Source organism: Anastrepha ludens, chromosome 5, assembly GCF_028408465.1.
Source record: "Anastrepha ludens isolate Willacy chromosome 5, idAnaLude1.1, whole genome shotgun sequence".
Lineage (NCBI taxonomy): Eukaryota > Metazoa > Arthropoda > Insecta > Diptera > Tephritidae > Anastrepha > Anastrepha ludens.
This window is the reverse complement of record NC_071501.1, coordinates 40,898,348-40,918,115: the sequence shown is the minus strand read 5'-3', so window position 1 is coordinate 40,918,115 and position 19,768 is coordinate 40,898,348. Positions and strand designations below refer to the sequence as shown.

General features: G+C 38.1%; 3 protein-coding genes across 4 annotated transcripts; 2 read left to right on the top strand and 1 right to left on the bottom strand.

The window, feature by feature from the left end:
- Positions 1-747: 747 nt before the first annotated feature.
- On the top strand, positions 748-12,044 carry LOC128865250 (protein daughterless). 2 transcript variants are annotated; one of them, XM_054105393.1, is made up of 2 exons: positions 748-1,184; positions 1,832-12,044. In XM_054105393.1, the coding sequence occupies exon 2, from the start codon at positions 1,925-1,927 to the stop codon at positions 4,079-4,081; it is 2,157 nt and encodes a 718-aa protein (XP_053961368.1). In that variant the 5' UTR covers positions 748-1,184; positions 1,832-1,924; the 3' UTR covers positions 4,082-12,044. The 2 variants fall into 2 exon arrangements, with proteins under 2 accessions (XP_053961368.1, XP_053961367.1); XM_054105392.1 differs by having other exon boundaries at positions 748-1,418.
- On the bottom strand, positions 11,355-15,409 carry LOC128864683 (uncharacterized). Its single transcript, XM_054104435.1, has 3 exons — positions 15,282-15,409; positions 14,497-14,705; positions 11,355-11,426 (listed from the first exon to the last, which is right to left on the bottom strand). Exons 1-3 carry the CDS (start codon positions 15,325-15,327, stop codon positions 11,355-11,357), a joined length of 327 nt encoding a protein of 108 aa, XP_053960410.1. The 5' UTR covers positions 15,328-15,409.
- A 1,513-nt stretch (positions 15,410-16,922) lies between these two features.
- Positions 16,923-17,514, top strand: LOC128864681 (uncharacterized). Its single transcript, XM_054104434.1, has 2 exons — positions 16,923-17,145; positions 17,224-17,514. Exons 1-2 carry the CDS (start codon positions 17,107-17,109, stop codon positions 17,512-17,514), a joined length of 330 nt encoding a protein of 109 aa, XP_053960409.1. The 5' UTR covers positions 16,923-17,106.
- The last annotated feature ends 2,254 nt before the right edge of the window (positions 17,515-19,768 follow it).

The window sequence follows — 19,768 nt, the reverse complement described above, 5'->3', positions numbered from 1 at the left end:
TCTTACAGATTAGATTGCACACTAAACAGTAAGATAAATTAATTAATAATAATTATATTTAATTAATTAATATTATTATATATAAATGCATATACATATATAATTGGCGCGTACACTTCTGTTAAGTGTTTGGCCGAGCTCCACCTCCTTTTTGTGGTGTGCGTCTTGATGTTGTTCCACAATTGCAGGGACCGACAGTTTCAAGCCGACTCCGAACGGCAGATATTTTTATGAGGAGCTTTTTCATGGCGGAAATACACTCGTTACTTTCTATTTCGTACGTAACAAAATTTATCAAGCAATAGTGAACTTAGAATTCTAAATAGAAAACAGATTTACTGAAAGGTGAAGTTCGGTACCATGGGAAATTTGGTTACCACTCTAGAGTATATCCGTTTGCATTTACATACAAAATGTACACTTCGTTCATATGCAACAAATCAACAAAAAGTCGGCTTCAAATATTGTAATGTTGGTAATTGAAACGCTAGTCAATATTATTTCTTTGATAAAAAGATATAAAAGAGTATTAATTTATATATTTTGCGTCATAAATAAATGCTCAACATGAATCTTTTTCTAAATTGGTTCTGTATATTGAAGCTCTTTCCCGAAATTCAAAGTTTCGTGTCTATTTATTGAGACTTGGCAGCTCTAGTGGCGAAGAGATGAATCAAGCAGATACCAACTGAACGAAAGAAAACTCGAAAATAAACGAAATACTTAACGTAATGAACTCGAGCAAACTGAACGAAGTGAACAAATACGCCGCCATTTTCTCTTGTGCATTTCTATGTCAATAGTTTACTAATATCAAAATTTGGTGGGGTTTTGTTGGGGTAAATTTCCCAATTTTCCCATAAAATTAAAAAGTTATTATATAGAATAGTGCAAAAAGAGTAGTGTGATATCGAAAAAAGGTTTATATGTTATTTGAATTATGTAATGACGCATCGAAGGGGCCAATAAAGCCATTGAATAAGAGTCGTGTGCGTGAGCGAGCCGAGCTGTGGCCAACGGCAACAGCAGCATCAACATTCGTCCAAATCACAACCTGAAATTGTACCAGCAACGTTATAAGCCATAAGGAGAATCAACGAAATATTATAGTAGCGACTTTATATTGGGGTCTCTACCTCATTGTGCAGCATACGCTGCCTAATTCAAAGGCATTGTGAGCCTCCGTAAGTTCTCAAGCTAGAACATACCCCGAATTGTTTAAAAGTTGTTTGTGTTTCTGTGTGCACGTTCAAAGACCGAGGAAGTCTCCTCGAACTTTACTCTTGCGAACTAAGTCGTTCATACCTGTTCAAAAGTAAAATAGGGGTGCCGAAGGGGCAAGTATAAAATTACTACGAAGACAATAGGAAAATAAACCAACAAAGGCAGGAGTTAAAATAGTGAATCTGAACTAAAACGTGAGTTGAGTGATTATTGTGTGAAAATTTTAAGGTGGTTGTCCCCAACAGTCCAATTAATGCTAGCAGTTCGATTGTTAATTTTTAATGAATAAAGGATATACTTACATGAGCATCAGGGAGACGAAGTCTACACTTGTTGTAGGCCACGTATCCTTTAATGACTACTAAAAGGTGTATTTTACACTTTTATTGTGTCGCCGTTTTTGGCATAAATACTAAATGTGATGTGCACTATTTAAATAAATTTGTTTCTTTTTATAAGGCAATTAAAAAATATATATCAACGTATGTACACATAAACAAACTAAATAATGACTAATTATATTGGAACTAGTTGGTACCACTATTTGGGGACATGCTTTATGCTTATATCTAGAGATGAAATATTTTTAACATTTAATTTTTTGCAGATATACTGGTAAAGGTTTGGCTTGCGGATTTAATAGAGATAAATCACTCATTGCGAAAAGGCAATATAATCTCCATCTTTCCCAATCCTCGCAATGGCAACCAGTGATGACGAGCCGATGCACCTTTATGAGGTATTCCAAAATTGTTTCAACAAAATCGCCAACAAACAACCGTCCACAGGAGGCGCCGAGCGAAATGGTGGCTACCAATCACCTTACGGTGGACTGGGAATGGAGAATGGAATGTACCCCAACGACGACTTTAATCCAATGCACGACACAGCAGGAAGTAGTAATCGCTTTGGAGATGGAGGACCTGTAGTAAATCAGTATTTCGACACTAATCTTGGAAATGGTGGAGGTGTCCCTCCAAGTGGATCTGGCGGATCTGGTGGTGGCTGGTATTCTTCTCCCGTAGGTGGTTACGTGAATCAAAATTCATATCAAAACAATGGTCCGCTTGAACCTCATCACCTAACGGCACAGCAGCACCACAACGCTGAAGCGCAACATCATGGTATTGGTGGTGGCGGTGGTATGGGTGGCGGTCTTCCCATTGATAATGTCGGTATGCACAGTCCTGTGCCTACGTCTCTACCACCCATGAGTTCGTTTCGAAGCGGTACTAACAACTTACAACAAATAAGTGGTCCTGCGGCTCATTCCCCAGCGGCGCTCTATAATTCGCCACAGCACAATGCCCAACACAACGCACTGGCGACGGCCAACGCTCACGGTCATCACCCCCTCTCGCACACCCATCACAACCAGCAACACAGTCCGGCGGTACAGTCTGATGCCTTCGGTGTAGGTGTTGGTGTTGGGAGTCTTGGTCTTGGACCGAAAGGACCTTCTGCTGCTACTGGTAATGCGACTGCCTCTTTGCGACAACATATGTACATGACAGCAGCTGCAGCGGCTGCCGCCGATCAGAGTATTAGCAGTTTTAGTTCGAATCCGTCGACGCCGGTGAACTCCCCACCGCCATTGACACAAAGTGGTTTGACACAATCTCTACTTGATAAGTCGGTCGTGGGCAGTACAGGAGGAGGACCGCCATGGGGAGCGGTCTTAAACGGTACTGGAGGAAGTGTGAATTCAGTCGGGGGAGGAGGAATGGGAGTTGGTGTAGGAGGTAGTTATGCTAGTGACGTTGGACCATCGGGCTTGCACACAATGGCCGCCGTCTTCCAAGGTGCGCGCATGGAAGAACGTCTTGATGACGCGCTGAATGTGCTACGTAACCACTGCGAGCCTGAGCTGCTGGGCGGCGTAGGCGCAGCTCTTTCTGCCATGGACAATATGGACGGTTTGTCTAGCTTTGTGCCAACCTCTCCACCCTCTCATATGGTCGGCGGTGTAGGCAGCACAAGTGGTGTTTCAGCTCTACACTCGCCACATGATGTTCTAGCTGGTGCGGGGCCCTCCGTTGATACGGTAGGCGGTGGTGGAATGAATTCTACTCAATCTGCTGTTACACAAATAAAAATGGAACGTACATCTACGACCACATCTAGCGCACCTGGAACCACGACAAAATCGTCAAAGAAACGAAAAGAAGCAGCGGCTGCTGCCGCCACATCCGCAATGTCGGCGGCATCAGCTAACTCCGGGGGAGGCGCATCGACGTCATCGATGAGTGGTGCCATGGGTGGAGTAGTTGACGGACCAGATACGAAACCAACCAGCTCAATGGAGGCTACGCAACATAACCAACAGGGAGCATCAGGTAAAGGCTCAAAACGACCTCGTCGATATTGCTCGTCTGCGGATGACGACGACGATGTAGAACCTGCAGTTAAAGCGATGCGAGAAAAAGAACGACGCCAAGCCAATAATGCGCGGGAACGAATACGCATACGAGACATTAACGAAGCGCTCAAAGAGCTCGGAAGAATGTGTATGACACACCTAAAGTCGGATAAACCGCAAACAAAACTGGGCATACTAAATATGGCAGTCGAGGTGATAATGACGCTGGAGCAACAAGTCCGCGAACGTAATTTGAATCCGAAAGCGGCTTGTTTGAAGCGTCGAGAAGAAGAAAAAGCAGAAGATGGGCCAAAACTTGCGGCGCAACATCATATGTTGCCTCAACCACCAGGCGGTGGAGTTTACGGACAACCGCCGTTGCCACAGGTATCAGTACCACCTGGCGCAGGACTACCAGTACCACCGCCACAAGGAAGTGGCGTACAATTGCCACCACATTTACAACAGCACAATCAACCACAACATCCACAGCAATAGCAGGCGGCAGCTATAGCAGCGGCAACAGCACTCATGACTGATCCTCCCACTTCCCAACTACCTTTCACCACACAGCAGCAGCAGCAGCAACAGGAGGCTATCAACATTAGCACCACCAACACAACCAACGCCATTGAACTGGAGCAACAACTATTAAACAACCTTTTCAGGCGAAGACATCCACCGCCACCACACTTACAACACAGCGCAAACAATACGCATGCGCATTTGCTGCCCCAACATGCACAACACCAGCTGTAGGCAAACAGGCAAGCAAGCAGACATCAGGCAGTTATGCAGACCTTTTTGCAAATTTTCACGGTGAAGAACAATAGTTATGGTTGGTTGTCTGTGTTGGTAGTTGTTCGCTAGAGCGCACACATACGCATGTCCCACACACGCACACACACGAACACACATAGGCACGCCCATGGAAGCGTCACAATTGTATATAATTGATAATTGAGTAAGAAAAATGACTCCATAAATTCATATGCATATGTATGTATGTCGTACCTTTCATTTTCACTGCGGCTACTTTCGCATACACGGGAGTCGCATTTTTAACGTCTTATATTTGTTTTTATTAGTGCTCACTTCTTTTATTGCTTTACGATTCAGTACTGTGCTGATTTGTCCAGGTTTTATCAAAAATCTATTTTATAACAATTTTTATTTCATTCTCTACTTGTCGTACAAACATAAATCATGTACAATACATACGACAGCCATATTTTTCTAAACCTTTATAAATTAAGTAGTATAATAATGATAAGTAGATTTTGTATCGCTTCGTTTGTCGTTTGTTGACCGTAGTTGTGCATATTTTTTCGTACATTACAAATCATTGTCATAATTTTTTTATATGTTTAGAATGTTTAGATTTCTTAGATAATACAATCCAATATTAGATGAGCAAATGAAAAGAGACACAGTTCAATTCCCACACTCCACACCTTACATTTTATTTTATAAGCAGTAAAGTTAGTAATTGAAATAAAGTGTTAAAAAGATAATCGCTCGGTGAATTTGTCACAACAGGCAGCAGCAGAAGGAACATAGTTTTTTGAATGAAATAATTGGCTTTGAAACATTAATAATTCTATTGCGAATACAACTTGAAAAGGTCTGGACCGATTTTTCATAGCGCATGTTATTCAAGAAAAGGAAACATTGCTAATGTTGAACAGTGCAACTAATTAACAATGCCGGCAAGCTAATCACAAACAGACCCTTTTTTACGTTTGTGTTCAAACGTTTGCAATTTTAACTCTAAATGAAAGTCTTATAAGTTACTGCGGACCAAAAAGAATGTGCATTGAAGCTACTCATCTGCAAAGTTGAACATCTTTGTTGTTAGTTAAGCTATTTAGGTAAAATCAAAATTAATTAAAATACAGATACTTAAGTTTCTTGCCGTAATAAAGATTTTTTTAAATAACTACTCTTAGCACTGCAACTTGAACAATATTATGATACTACTTTTTTGAAACCGAACAAGCCTTGTACACTAAGTTCAAAATTTTTAAGCTTTTAGTCTGATAATAATTTAACCTGTTGATAATTTGAAACAAATCTAGCTCTGCTATAAGCTTTTTATTCATAGAGTGAACTGAGTTCCGGCCAAAATCGCGTAAGCGGTTATCGCGCCAATTAAGAAGATGAACTGAGTTCCGGGTAATATTTTGGGGCATATTCTCTCTCATATATCTTTATGTGTACTTTAAAGCCCGCTCTTGTTCCTGATTTTACGCTTGTGCCGTTTTGTTTCCATGTAAGTCTCACGTCTAAGCTTTATTGGGTTGAGGTCAGGGCTCTGTGGAGGATGTGGAAGCACCTGTTTTACATTGTACGAGAGCCATTACCTCACTATTGCGATGAATATTTTGTATGATTGTTCTGTACTAGGCAAAAATTGTATTTATTTACAATAATTTGACAATGAACTGTGTCTGGTTATCGTTTGAAATTTTCAAGTAGTCTATTTTGTTCATGATGTCTTCTATAAAAACTGAATTTTCGACGCCGTTTCTGCCCATCGTTCCGCATACCATGACACTGCCGCGGCCATGTTTTACCGTTTTCTTGTTCTTTTTTTCAACCCTTTTGCATCATTCGACGGAGGAATCCGTGAGCACAATCTCTCTCTTATCACCAAGAGTGGTATAATCCGCAATAAATTATTTTTTTGTTAAAGTTTAAGGATAATAAATAATTTTGGTAATCCTGTAACATCTTTTTCATTGGAATAAACAGTAAAAGTCTTACCGACGCAAGGTATTTTGAGTACATTGCGCATTTCGAGCGGTGATGCAAAGGGTTTAATGTATAACTGCTTTATAGCAAACTGACGTGAGGCACCCCATTCATTCCCATGGCAGCCGGTTCTACGTTACCGGAATGACTCGGGTTTTTCCCGACCAAGGGCTGCCGCCCCAGTAAACTAGCCCTGTCTAGTGTACCGTGTCCCACGTGAGGTAATACCTTTTTGGCAGTTCAGCGGGGAGAGTGGTAGATTGTGGAGAGGTGTTTAGTACAAAGGTGTATCTGTGAGGCTGCAAGTTCGGCATACTGCTATGTCGGTATGGCAGTATACATGCGAGTTTCCTCTTCACGGACGTCATCGCTGAAAAAAGGCCGTCGGTTTACGTTACTCGAACGACCCGGATTTATATTCGGCCAAGGACTGTCACTCCAGCAGCATTCTAAAAAAGGTATGGGTAGTGTTTATGCTACACCAACAACAACAACCACATACACAGATTAAATTTGGATATTGGTTTCCATTATCCTTCGTGTATTGCAAGCGCTTTAAGAATTTTTTTTTGTTTTTTTTTTTTTTATAAGTGGAGCTTGCATTTTTAAAATACTGTGAACTCCTCGCAATGACATGACGTCATCTTTGTTTCCATAGAAAACAGTATCCCTTTCCACTCATCGTTGGTGTTCTTTGTTTTCTGGCTGTGCCGAACCATTTCTTTCGTTTCGTTCAGAGAGCAATGCCTTCGTGCTGGCAACTTTCAAAAAGTCTTGCTTCGCGTAAACGTTTTTTTTATGCTTCTTGCAGTCGGTGCATTTCGTTTTCGACCGTAGCCTTGTGCGGTTTCGTTTCGATTCGCACCCACCCAACCAGTTCACCTGTTCAGTTCTGCACAGTTCTTTGAGCTTTTTTCCTTCATTTGAGCTTGTTTTTGGGTTTTGTTTTAGTTGTAATAACGAACAACCTTATACACGCTATCCTTTTTGAATTTTTTAGAGAATTTGCGATATCTTAGTATGCCGGCGCATCGTGGTAGTACTACGGGGTCGAGTGCATTCAATGCAGCATTTCTTCTTGCCCACTATTTGTATAGACTTTTGTTATTAAATTGATTGAATATAAATAGCATCGATGATAATTTTCAGAGAAAATTACGTCCAACTAATTAATCCACAAGTTTCCTTTAAGGAATGCGTAAGCTTTGCTAATTATACGCACGAAGCTTTTATAGACATTTTCATGCAAATCGCAATTGTCTCTCAGTAATGCGGAAAGATACAAACACAATAAATTTCCATTTTAATGTCTGATTATTTTACAGGCACGTTTGTATAGCACATGGGGGCTGGTCATTGTTATATAGTTGAAGACATGTATGTATTTGTTTAGTAGTTATCACAGCTTCGGCAATCCGTTCGTGTGCAACCATTCATTTCGTTATTATGCACGCATTTTACGTGTGCTAATTTGAAAAACTACTTCTGAACTTTACAACTTTGGCTAGATAAATGGAATTGACAAACACATACATTTTGCTGGTCATGCCCCTTTTTCTTCTTCACATACACCATTGTGACTTTTACCAAAATGCGAAGAGAGGAAAACGATTCTTAATCGGGGCGCAGACAAGGAAGGTTTGTTGTTAAAAGGCAATCGAGTCGTATGCATATCTCACCTACACCTACACGACTGCCGAAAATACAATACGGTGCGAATGTCTTAAAGTGCTGTAGTATAATCGTGATTTACGTTTCAAGCAAAATTCATGAGGGAGGGTCGGGTACTTTAATTTTTTTCGTTCTGGTAAATACTCACAATTGAAGAACAATTTTTCGTTCCACGTATGTAGGAGTTGATGAAAAAGTTGTGAATTCACTTTTCCCACAAAAAACGTATGCCGCATGAATTGAAGCTTAGGAAGCTCACCTTATCCGCGTGACACGCTAATATTATTATTAATGTTTTTTGTTGTATTAATCGGGTTATTTGTAATTATTTCAAGTTAAATCTGATTTTTGGCAACTGTAAAATTTTAAAGGAGCTATTTAGATTGCAAAATTTGTATGTAAATAGATTTGTAGTATAGTATTACAACAAAAATAGTTTTCACATTCACATAAGTATTGCGAAAATCTTCAACTGCCTTGATTTGATGATCGCCGAGCAATGAGTTTCGTTATAGAAAAAAGTACTAGAACTGTTTTGTAATATAAAAAATATAAAATGGCGCGAATGAAGCGAATAAGGCATGGATATGGGCTTAAACAAAACAAACACACAAAAAATAAAGTTACATATATTCATAGATTAAAATACTTAATTATTAGCTGCATATATACATAGGTACATAAATACATATGTTATAATAATTACGATTATATATATAATAAATACATATAAAATGGTTTAAATTTAATGAGAATAGCCTGTAAGCCCGTAAAACAAATGATACAAGTTGAACGTTTAACGAAAAGTGTAACGACGATATAACAGAGAACTTGAAGTGTAACTAAGAATTGTATGGAAATTGTTGTTGTAAGTATCAAGAGCATCATAGCAAGACTATAAACATTTAAAAATACAAATTTTGTAGTAAGCAAGGAAGTATTCTTTGATATGGAAAAGCGAAAAATGCTCGTCTCGACGAAATGTTGCATGTAACATCTATGCACTTACTTTGATGGGAGGCAAGAGCTATTTATACAGATACTCATATAACTTACTCAAAAGCGGTCGTAATGGCATGGCGCCACACACATATAATATAATAGTATAAAGGAGGTTAACCTTAAGATCTTTTGCGCTCTCTACTCATCACAATACCTCATCCAAATCCGGTTCCCTCAGTAAACCTTCAATAGAGCTGGGCTGAGCTGAGCTGAGTGTACCTATGTGCGTTTGTTCGTGCCGTACCAGGCCGAGATGTTTACTACATTTGCTCTCTATGCATCTCATTCGAGAAGCAAGAGTAGTGGAGAAGCAGCGATAAGTTGCAAAAACAACAGCAATGGGTGGACCATTTCTCGATACTTTGGCACAATTAGTTTAGCTAGTTCTATTGAGCCATAGTGCACTGCGGCCTCTGATGTGGTCTATTGTGATTGAGGGCTTCCAATTACGTACCGGATTTTGTAGCAGGTTAGACTTCTAACTATCCAGAGTCCATCCCGATATACTCAACACTTGTCTAGCATATAAAGGTACCCCGCCCGACGCTAACCACCTATTCACACGTGGCCTAAAACCTACCGCCCCGCCCCCTTAAACCCTGTCCTTTTGGACCCCCTCGGGAAAAGTCTTCAACTACTGATCCAGTTTGGAGTTTTAAAAATTCAGTAGTCTCAGTTTTGATGTCAATCACATCGCAAGGTGTGATGATTTATCCTGAATACGCTATAGATATTCTGCAAGGTGGTAACTCGTTTCACTTATTAAGTAACATAAAAAGCCATTAGCTTCCATTCCAGCCACGTCTTCTTTCTTTAGTCCCACACTAATCGATTCTTTCAAAAAAAATTTTAGAATTGCGTTTATCTGGCAAATAAATGACCATTTCTGGTTTGCCTGAATCTACACCAAAAACATCAGGTGATATTCATGGTGTGTAGTCAGTAGGGGTTTTAAGCTTGATTGGCGCACGAGTTGCTATGGAATATAAAGTTGTAGCTTTCATTACAAAAATCGAGAATGGTGTATAATTTTATTATAGAAGTTTTTACTAGTTGATATGAGTATTTTTTATGAATATATCGGGTGTTTTTTTAGTTGCATTAGAACTATCGATAATAATAACGACGGTTGGCCAGTTGATGAGAATGGCAAACTGTGTTGCTATTTCTGTTCAGCAAGGTTTGGCAAGCCATTATGAGTCGTTTATTTTGAAAAAAAAAGAGATTCTTTGCGCGCACTTCGTCCATTTTGAGTGCGGTTTACACCCTGGCGGCATCATCGGTCCTTATTTCTTTTGAAATACTATAAGGAAGGAGCTGCCGTTACGGGGCATGGCGTGCGCTGTCGAGCTATGCTTACCGATTTTTTTTTTTAATTAATCAGCTAAACATCGACGACAAGACGGCGCAACTTGCTATGCAGTGCGCTTAAAAATCGATTTATTGGACTGATCGAATGGACCATGTAACTCGTAGCCACGCAGATACATATATGCCAGATATCATATTCAAAAAATAAATACCCTGAAATTATCTACCAGACTACAATAAAACTTAGCAGACTACAAACAAATTCATTCCAACAATATTTCTGTGTTGTATTATCATTTTAAGTTCTCAAGTTCTTAAAAAACCACCCGATAATACTTTCGCTTCCATCTTAAAAGTTTTATGTATTCAATTGCTGTAACTTCTTCGAAACGATACACTTACGCATAACACGAAATGGCGTTTGAAATTATTTCCATTGTATATTTTTGTGACTAATAACTTTCTGCGTGCACTCGCTGTACAAATTTGAAAAATAATAATTGTTCAAAAGTTGCTATGTTGCAACGTTCTTTTGCCAGTGTTAGCCACAGAAATGTTGCAATTTATAATTTTGACTGCCGTTTAACTGCAAAATATCGGTAAACCATTGCAAGCTATGATTGCAGCTCAAAACAAGTTGGCCAAATTTAAATGTAAAAAAATAAAAATGTTTATTCATAAGCAATTGTTAACGCTTACAACTACTGGCCCTTTATTGTCATAGCTCTATTTTATTTAAATTTTAGTTAATTTTAAATTTAGTTAAAATAAACCGCAAAACAATAAACTGCATTAATTGTAGGTAGAACTCATGCCAAGTGTTAGTTTATCATTTTCTGGTTAATATAATTTTTTTGTAGTTTTTCGAAGTTTATCTTTATTTTAGAGGAGCTACTTTCATTGCCAAAATTACTTGTGTAATATTGTTTGTTTCCTTTTTTTCTAAACAATGCCTTCTTGTCCTTAAGCGCCATCACATGACATTATACATTTTGATATTATGTTGTTTTTGTAACAGCATAAAGCATTCCCCTCAAATTGTGGGGAATGTTGCACGAGTGATGGGATATGGTATGGCCAGCGCGTTCCAGTAACGTAGACCCAACTGTCGTGGGAAAGTGGTGAAAAAGCATTCAGTTATATAGAAACAAAAAAAAAATTAAAAAATACAAAATACAAAATTGAAAATAAGATTCATAGTTACAATCGTCTGTAAGTTAATTAATATTCTATATATACATAGTTAATTTTTGTTATTTTAATTATGATTTTTTTTAATATTCTTTTGTATGGTACTTTTTTAAAATAATGACAACAAATGTCATGAAGAAGTATTTACTTAAACAAATAAATTAATCTAAGGTTTTATATAAAACTAAATAATTTCGAAACCCTATAAAAAAACCTACAAATACATATATAGATCGAGTATTTTAATCAAGTACATCCAGTTGTTTACCTACATCATGATTATATGCGTAAAGTGTGTATCTATGATAAATTTTATTTTTATATAATATATATGTTTACATTGATTTATATGTTTGTGGAAGTCTTAAAGGGCCACGCGTTAATGCGTTATAACGCAAGTGAGAAAGTGAGAGATATATGTATATGTATAGCAAACGAAATTGGATGAAGAACTAAGGAAATTCTATGTATTAATACTATTAAAATGGTAAAATATATCACATGTGTATATTATATGTACTTAATTTTTCAATGTTGTTGTTGGATTTATTTTTTCTTGCACTAAAGAAATGGGTTTTTGTTTGCTTGCTCATTTCTTCTTACTGGCTTCTAGCAATAAGTGAACTTCGTACGGTTGACATAGTTCACAGAGTTCCTCACAGTACGAGCGTCTCTTCGGAAATGCATCTGGATTTGCAGTAATGCGCACACAAAGGTTAAATTAGACGTGCCAAACCATAACGCCATAACCTTAGCCGTAGTCTTAACTATAATGACACATATGTATGGCCTTCTATTATTGGTGCCGTAGCCAAAAGCAGCTGGTACGTAGTCATGGTGAAAAGATTCTTAGAGGTGTACTACCTAGCATACCGTTATTCAGCTCTGAGCGAATTTGACAGATATGCCGACCTTATTCGTTTTGTGTTTCACTGAGCTAAGGCTAAATTTTGTGAAACACAAAACGAATGACGTAGAATCCAAAGTTCGCCTCAAAATTTTTTTTTTTTCCACCATACCTAACGAGCAAACCTGGTATCTATCATCCTTGGTACGTAGTTGTAGTTCTGGACAAATTATCACGTTTGATGTTCATGCACCCAAAAAACTTGCAAAGTAGGCGAAAGTGAGAGAGCAAAAGACATTTCATTTTGAGGGGAAGTTGCAAGCTTTTACTGGAAGAGTTTTTACTTTACACGAAATAAAATTTGCGAATTATAATTGCTAACGCAATGTTCTTCATCTGACAGCGATGATGAAATAGAAGAAATTATTGTGGACGAAATGAAATCATGCCCATCCGAAGCTCGTTAGTTTGCATTTTATTTGGTTTATTTTTTTGTTTTTATTTAATACGAGGTAGGTGAACAGACATTTTTGTGCATTGACTACTCTAAAACGTGAACAAACCCAAAAGGCTCTATAAAATGAACAATAAACGTTACAATTTTTTGAATGTAGTTTACATTGATCTCAAGTAATTTTGAAATTGGGGAATCCCCTAATTATAAAATAGGCATTTTATTCGTAATTGCATGTAAGGATTAAAAATTTCAGTCGCGGTTTTGGTTTTGCAAAGAATGTTTCGTCTTATGTTTTCTGGTGAAAATGAGTTCTAAAAAACCCGTGTGCTTGACATTAAAACAAAAGGCTAAAATTCTAGGCTTTTTAAAAAAAGGCTCATCTGTGACGATTTTAGCAAAGAAATATAATGTTGCTAAATCAACAATTTGTAATATTAAAGCGAAAAAGTAAGTGATTTTAAAATGCGTAAATAACATGTATTGCGAGATAAAAACTGGCCAGTAAGTGCTCCAATGTTGAAAGAAAACGCAAAAACATTGCACGCAAAATTTAAAGAAAATGAAGCAAACTTCCTCGCTAGCGATGGATGGCTCTAAGGATTCAAGAAGAGGTACGATATTCGCCTTCTGAAAATATCAGGCGAAAAACTGTCTTCGCAACCTCTGCTAGTAGATCCGTTTAAAGAAAAACTTAAAGCTAAAATGGCCGAATTGGAGTTGTGCAACGATCAGTTATATAATGCTGATGAGTCGGGGGTATTCTGGAGACTTTTGTCAGAGAAAAGCGAAAAAAGAGAGCCCCAGGGGTAAAGTCCGAGAAGCAGCGAATCACGTCACAAGCTTAAGCTTTTGGTAATTGGAAAGGCGAAGAATCCACGCTACTTTAAAAACTTCCAGTGTCCCATCGACTATAAGAGCTCGAAATCCGCCTGGATGCCGTCGGCTATTTTCAAGCAATGGTTTCATGAGTCATTTGTTCCACAGGTGAATATTCATTTTAAGTTTTGTCCCATTTTTAACGTTAACTGGTTGTTTTTTAATGTTAAAAGAAAAAGCCTTACCAATTAAAGCTCTCCTCCTAATCGACCACGCTCCTTCTCACCCAAATGAAGCTAAACTGACAACGGAGAATGGGCAAATTTCGGCAATGTTTATGCAACCAAACGTTACTCCCCTCATTGAACCGATGGATCAGAATGCAATAAAAATAACTAAGTTGCATAACAGAAACAGCCTTCTAGCTGCAATAGCAGCGAGAAAGTCTGATTTGCTCGAGTAGATGAAAAAAACTAACTTAAAAACAGCTATACATCTTTTGGATGCGGCTTGGTCTCGAGTTGGTGAAGCAACATTAGCTAAGTGCTGGAACAGTATTTTAAATTTTGCGGTAAACAATGATGATCCCGAAGATAATATTATCTCTGACTTCATATTACCAATTTCACTCGAATCACTTATTTCATCCTTGTGCCAACGCAAGGCCTCTTCGATGAGTTTATACTTGGTCTCCAACGAAAGCGATTCACGATGTTTATCTAAGACCAGATCTTTGTAATGCTCGATTTCGTCCTATAGTTCATCGATTTCGGATTCCATATCCAAAACGTTCATTTCATGATCTTAACAACGTAGGATCAAATGTAGTTCAAGGCGAGCAATTTTTGAATTCTAATTACTTACCTTCAGTTTTAGAACCAGCTCAGTATGCTCCAATTGGCATTCATTTTCTTTAGTGTCATGCTGTAGACGTGCTTTACTTATCTTTTTATTCAATAGCTCCAATTTGGTTAGGAACATTTGAATGTCACGCTCCAGTTCTTTTGTGGCTTCTTCTTGCTTTTCTAGATCTATGTCGATCTTCAGGGACTTTTGCTTTACTATACCGTATTCTGAAAATTCAAGGCAAGTAATATTAATAGTGTGTAAAAAAAATAGTGTCAACATTTAGACTTAAAAAGAGTGAGATGAAATTAGGATGAAATTAGGTTACGGGCGCAACCGCACTCTCTTTTACATCTAATTTTCAAATATTCGGGGGAAATCTTATATATGTACTACGGTGCATTTGTTTGATTGCCCGATCTCTTCGAGTCACTACGGAAGAGGTGGTTGAGACCTGCATGCGCAGCCCTCGGTCAAACATGAGGCAGATATTTGAAGAATACCAAGCCAAGAAGAGGAGCTAGTGACGTCTTTTCAAACGAAGAGAAGAGAGAAAGAAAAACTTGAGTGACTTGAAAGCAAAAGATTTGAAGTCCGGGAACGGTTCACAAAAAGGCAAACGCAGACATCTGGTAACAAATATACAGAGTAATCCTTGAGATATGGAGGCAATATATCTGAACACTTTCGAATGGCGATACCAGTGACGATTTTGTAGGAGATCGTTTACTAATATTTAGAAACGAAGCTTACATCAATAATATGACATGAAAACAACAAAGTTTCTGGGGTCAATGGCATACCGATTAAGCTGCTCAATGTTAGAGGTGAAGAGTTAATACGATGCATCAACGAGTAACTAAGAGCGGTTTGGTCGAATGTCCGATGCTGGGAAGCCTAATAACAGAATCGCTCGGCAACTGCGACCGAATCTTAATGCGACACGTAAGGAATCCCTTCTGAGTCAAATATACATAAATTTAGCATACAAATTTCTGTTATAACCAGGCACTGTCAAAAAGGTAGACACACAAGCGGGGAGACCCATAAATTCTGCAGAAGCTGATAAGATGACGAAGAGGACGAGTCGATTCTGCACCTTCTGTGCCACCTTTCTGGTCTATCGAAACGAAGATTTGCCGTTTTAGATACACAGTTCTTCAAGGAGCTGGAAGACCATAGCACTGTGGAAAGAAGGGATATTCTAAAGCTTTTGTTTGTTATGTAGCTTTGCATCCTGCTCCTCGCGTGTTGCCTCTTTCAATTTGAGTTGATATTTGATTTCGGCGATCTCATTCTTTAGTTGCTCCTTCGTACGCAACAGATATTTTTTCAAGTTTGATTGAAACTTTGCCAAGAGAAGATGATCGGGTGGCAAAAGTGCTAGTCGAATGGGCTCAGATTCTAGTGTTCCAGGAGCCTCTGGTATGCGTGCAAAATCACATTCGGAAGGGTCATCATTCCCATGATCCTGCTTTGATTCTGGTATGTGCTCTGGTCCGGAATCAGTCGGAGATGTCTGTTTAGCCTTGCGTGGAGCACTTTCTGGCGTTACTTCGTTATTCATTATGAAAATAATTCAGTTTTTGGTTTAAATATTCCGCTAACAACCATTCATTCGAAATGAAAAAGATTGAAAAATGTTTGTTTCTGTTTGTTTCCAAAAGTTGACTAAAAATTCAGATTGTTGCTTTGGAGATTTTATACAAAGTGTTTTTGCCTTATAAATATTGCCGAGCGAGAGTTGTTCGTTGCCATGAGAGCATTCAACAGCCTTTGGATGGTAGAGCATGATTCATGCGATACGATTTGTTAAGAAAATTTTCAATTATATTTGCTTACATAAGCTTAAAGCTAAAATGGCCGAATTGAAGTTGTGCAACCATCAGTTATAAAATGCTGATGAGTCAGGGTTATCCTGGAGACTTTTGCCAGAGAAAAGAGAAAAAAAGAGCCCCAGGGGTAAAGTCCGAGAAGCAGCGAATCACGTTTTTATGCTGTTCAAACGCCACTGGATCCCACAAGCTTAAGCTTTTGGTAATTGCAAAAGCGAAGAATCCACACTACTTTAAAAACGTCCAGTGTCCCACCGACTATAAGAGCTCGAAATCCGCCTGGATGACGTCGGTTATTTTCAAGCAATGCCTTCATGAGTCATTTGTTCCACAGGTGAACAATCATTTTAAGTGTTGTTCGATTTTTAACGTTAACTGGTTGTTTTTTAAGGTTACATCGTTTTTAAAGGAGAAAGCCTTACCAATTAAACCAAATGAAGCTAAACTGACAACGGAGAATGGGCAAATTTCGGCAATGTTTATGCCACCAAACGTTACTCCCCTCATTGAACCGATGGATCAGAATGCAATAAAAATCACTAAGTTGCATAACAGAAACAGCCTTCTAGCTTCAATAGCAGCGACAAAGTCTGATTTGCTCGAGTAGTTGAAAAAAATTAACTTAAAAACAGCTATAAATCTTTTGGATGCGGCTTGGTTTCGAGTTGGTGAAGCAACATTAGCTAAGTGCTAGAACAGTATTTTAAATTTTGCGGTAAACAATGATGATCCCGAAGATAATATTCCGTTGGCGGTTTTAAAAGAAAAATGGGAAGCTTAACTTCGCACCTTGATGAGCAATGACGATCTCCTTAGTAGTTTAAATCCTGAGGTTCGTTCGTGTTCGCAGATATGCTCAAAGATATGTTTGTGGGTTATTGAAAAAACTTTTTTTTATTAAAAATTTCAGACTGAATTCACGTTACCAGCCATTCATAAATGGAACGAAGATATCGACAAGGGCAATGCAGATGACGATCATAAACAAGAGGACGAATCCGATGATGACAGCGTACCAGAGCAACTGGAGAAAATTAAGCCGACTGAAGCAGTTGAAATTTTCAACAAGGCGTTAATATGGGCTACTCATGAAGACGTCGATCAAAATGATATGAGTGTGCTAAGACGGTTAAGGGAGAAAGCTGTGCTTCAAGTTTTAGAAAAACAGATGATACAAACAAAGATGACTGATTTTTTTTAAATAAAACCATCGTATGACTTAATTTTCAATTAATATGTAACGAAAACAAGAATAAAATGTGAATTTAAATGTGAAAAAATATATTTAGTTAGTCTTCTTGAGCATTCCAAAACGTGAACACATTAGTTCACGTTATCGAGGGTGCGCTGTAGGGGAAAGTGAGAGAGCAAAATGACATTTCATTTGGAGGGGAAATTCCAAGCTTTTACTGGATAAATTTTTACTTTACACAAATAAAAATTTGCGAATTACAATTGCTAATGGAATGTTCTTTATCTGACAGCGATGATAAAATTGAAGAAATTATTGTGGACAAAATGAAATCATGCTGATTCGAAGCTCGTTGTTTGCATTTTATTTGGTGAAATTGTTTTTAATTTTTATGATTTTTCCTGCCGACAATTCAATCAGCTGTTCGTAAAACTTAGAAATTATTACTGGTTTTGCGGTCATGTACTTTTTTTATATTTTTCGCTTTGAGAGAGAATTCTTGGAAATTAAGTTACTGGATAATTTTTACATGAACAGGCCTATTGTCATTTATTGTTCATTTCGAAAGTGCAGAAACTAAAGAAAAGATAACAACATGAGCAGTGACGTGGAAATTCACAATGCAGCAAATCAGTAATCGGCTGGCTATGATTACGACGAAGAACTTAAATACAGTTGACCTGTGCCAAGGATGATCGAATACCAGATTGCGCCTTCCGACTTTACATTGTCATCAGAGCCCAAGAATAAACAAACAAAAGTTGAGGAGGAGTAGGCGCAAGCAATAGAAACCAGTAAACACAAGAAACTATACACATACAATATATACACCCACACAGACACATCACACTTTCTTGCCACAGCGTCTTCCGCATAAAAACGCAAAAAAAAACATTTGAAGGCTTTATATTCATTGGTGCTTTCCCAAATTTAACACGCGGTACTTCGTTTTCATTAGTTGGTTTAATTTAAGTCACACAAATCACAATATTTCCAAGTCATTCACTGAATTTTCACAAACATGTAATTAGTCCTACTTTTTGTTTGTTTTGAATTGGAAAGGGATCTGATGCCAGACTGGTGAAAATCGCGAAATCTGAAGTAATTGTTTTGGGAAGACGCCTCGATTGCGGTTATGATTACGGCATTATGGCAGATTTACATATGTGGTTGTGGGACCTCTAACGGGACCGCCGACTATGTTACACATTTTTCATGTGATACTTATGTATATTTTGGTTGCATTTTAGATCGCGCTCTTTATTGCAGTAAGTAAAATGCAGGATGAGAAAATTTTTGGAGGTGTGCTCTTTAGCAAACCGTTATTCGGCTCTGAGCGAATTTGACAGAATCAGCTGGTGGACTGACGTCACTTGGGATGTGTGTACAAAAAAAACTAAGATTGCGTTGGTAAAATACGAAAAAAATCGGACAATGACACTTCGTTGCCGTCTGAACAACAACTGATTGCACGAGTGTGTAAATATGTGTGAAATGATTGTGCAGAATTCGGCTGGCGAAGCCTCTGTCACGTGGCAGCCGAAGTTCCCCTCACAATTTTTGTTTTTTCACCATAGTTATTGGCTAAACCTGGTAAATCTATCATCCTTGGGTAAAATGGAAGTCGTGAATTTAAAAGTTAACGGTATATACAGAGAAATAGCGCACTTCGCCACAATAACATACAATGACGATTATTTTTACTGGATCACCTAGTAAAGAGTTATTTTTGCACAAATCTATTATTTTATTTCAGTATTATGAAAAAAAAAACGCTGAATACATAACAATTCAATATCTTCAATTATAAAGAGTTCGAACAATCGGAATTCAACACTTTTTTAATTGGACACTGAAAATCCGCACTATCATTAATCTGCAACAAAAAAGGTTAAAACTGTTTAATTAATTACTTAAAAAACAAAAAAAAAAAAAATAAATAAATAATTGGCGAGTACAATTCTGTTGGATGTTTGGCTGAGCTCCTCTTCCTATTTGTGGCATGCGCACAAGGTTTTTTATGAGGATCTTTCTTTTTCATGGCAGAAAAACACTCTGAGATTTGCCATTGCCTGCCGAGGGGCGACCGTTGTTAGAAAAAACCGTTTCTACTATTTGTATTTCATACTGGGGGATTCGGGCCCGTGCACTATCCTATGGTAGTCACGCACCAACCCATTCGGCTACGGCGGCCGTCCCATGGATATAATAGCCGTTAAAATTTGAATAACCTCGAAGGATTTAAAAATGATTGGTTGGGATT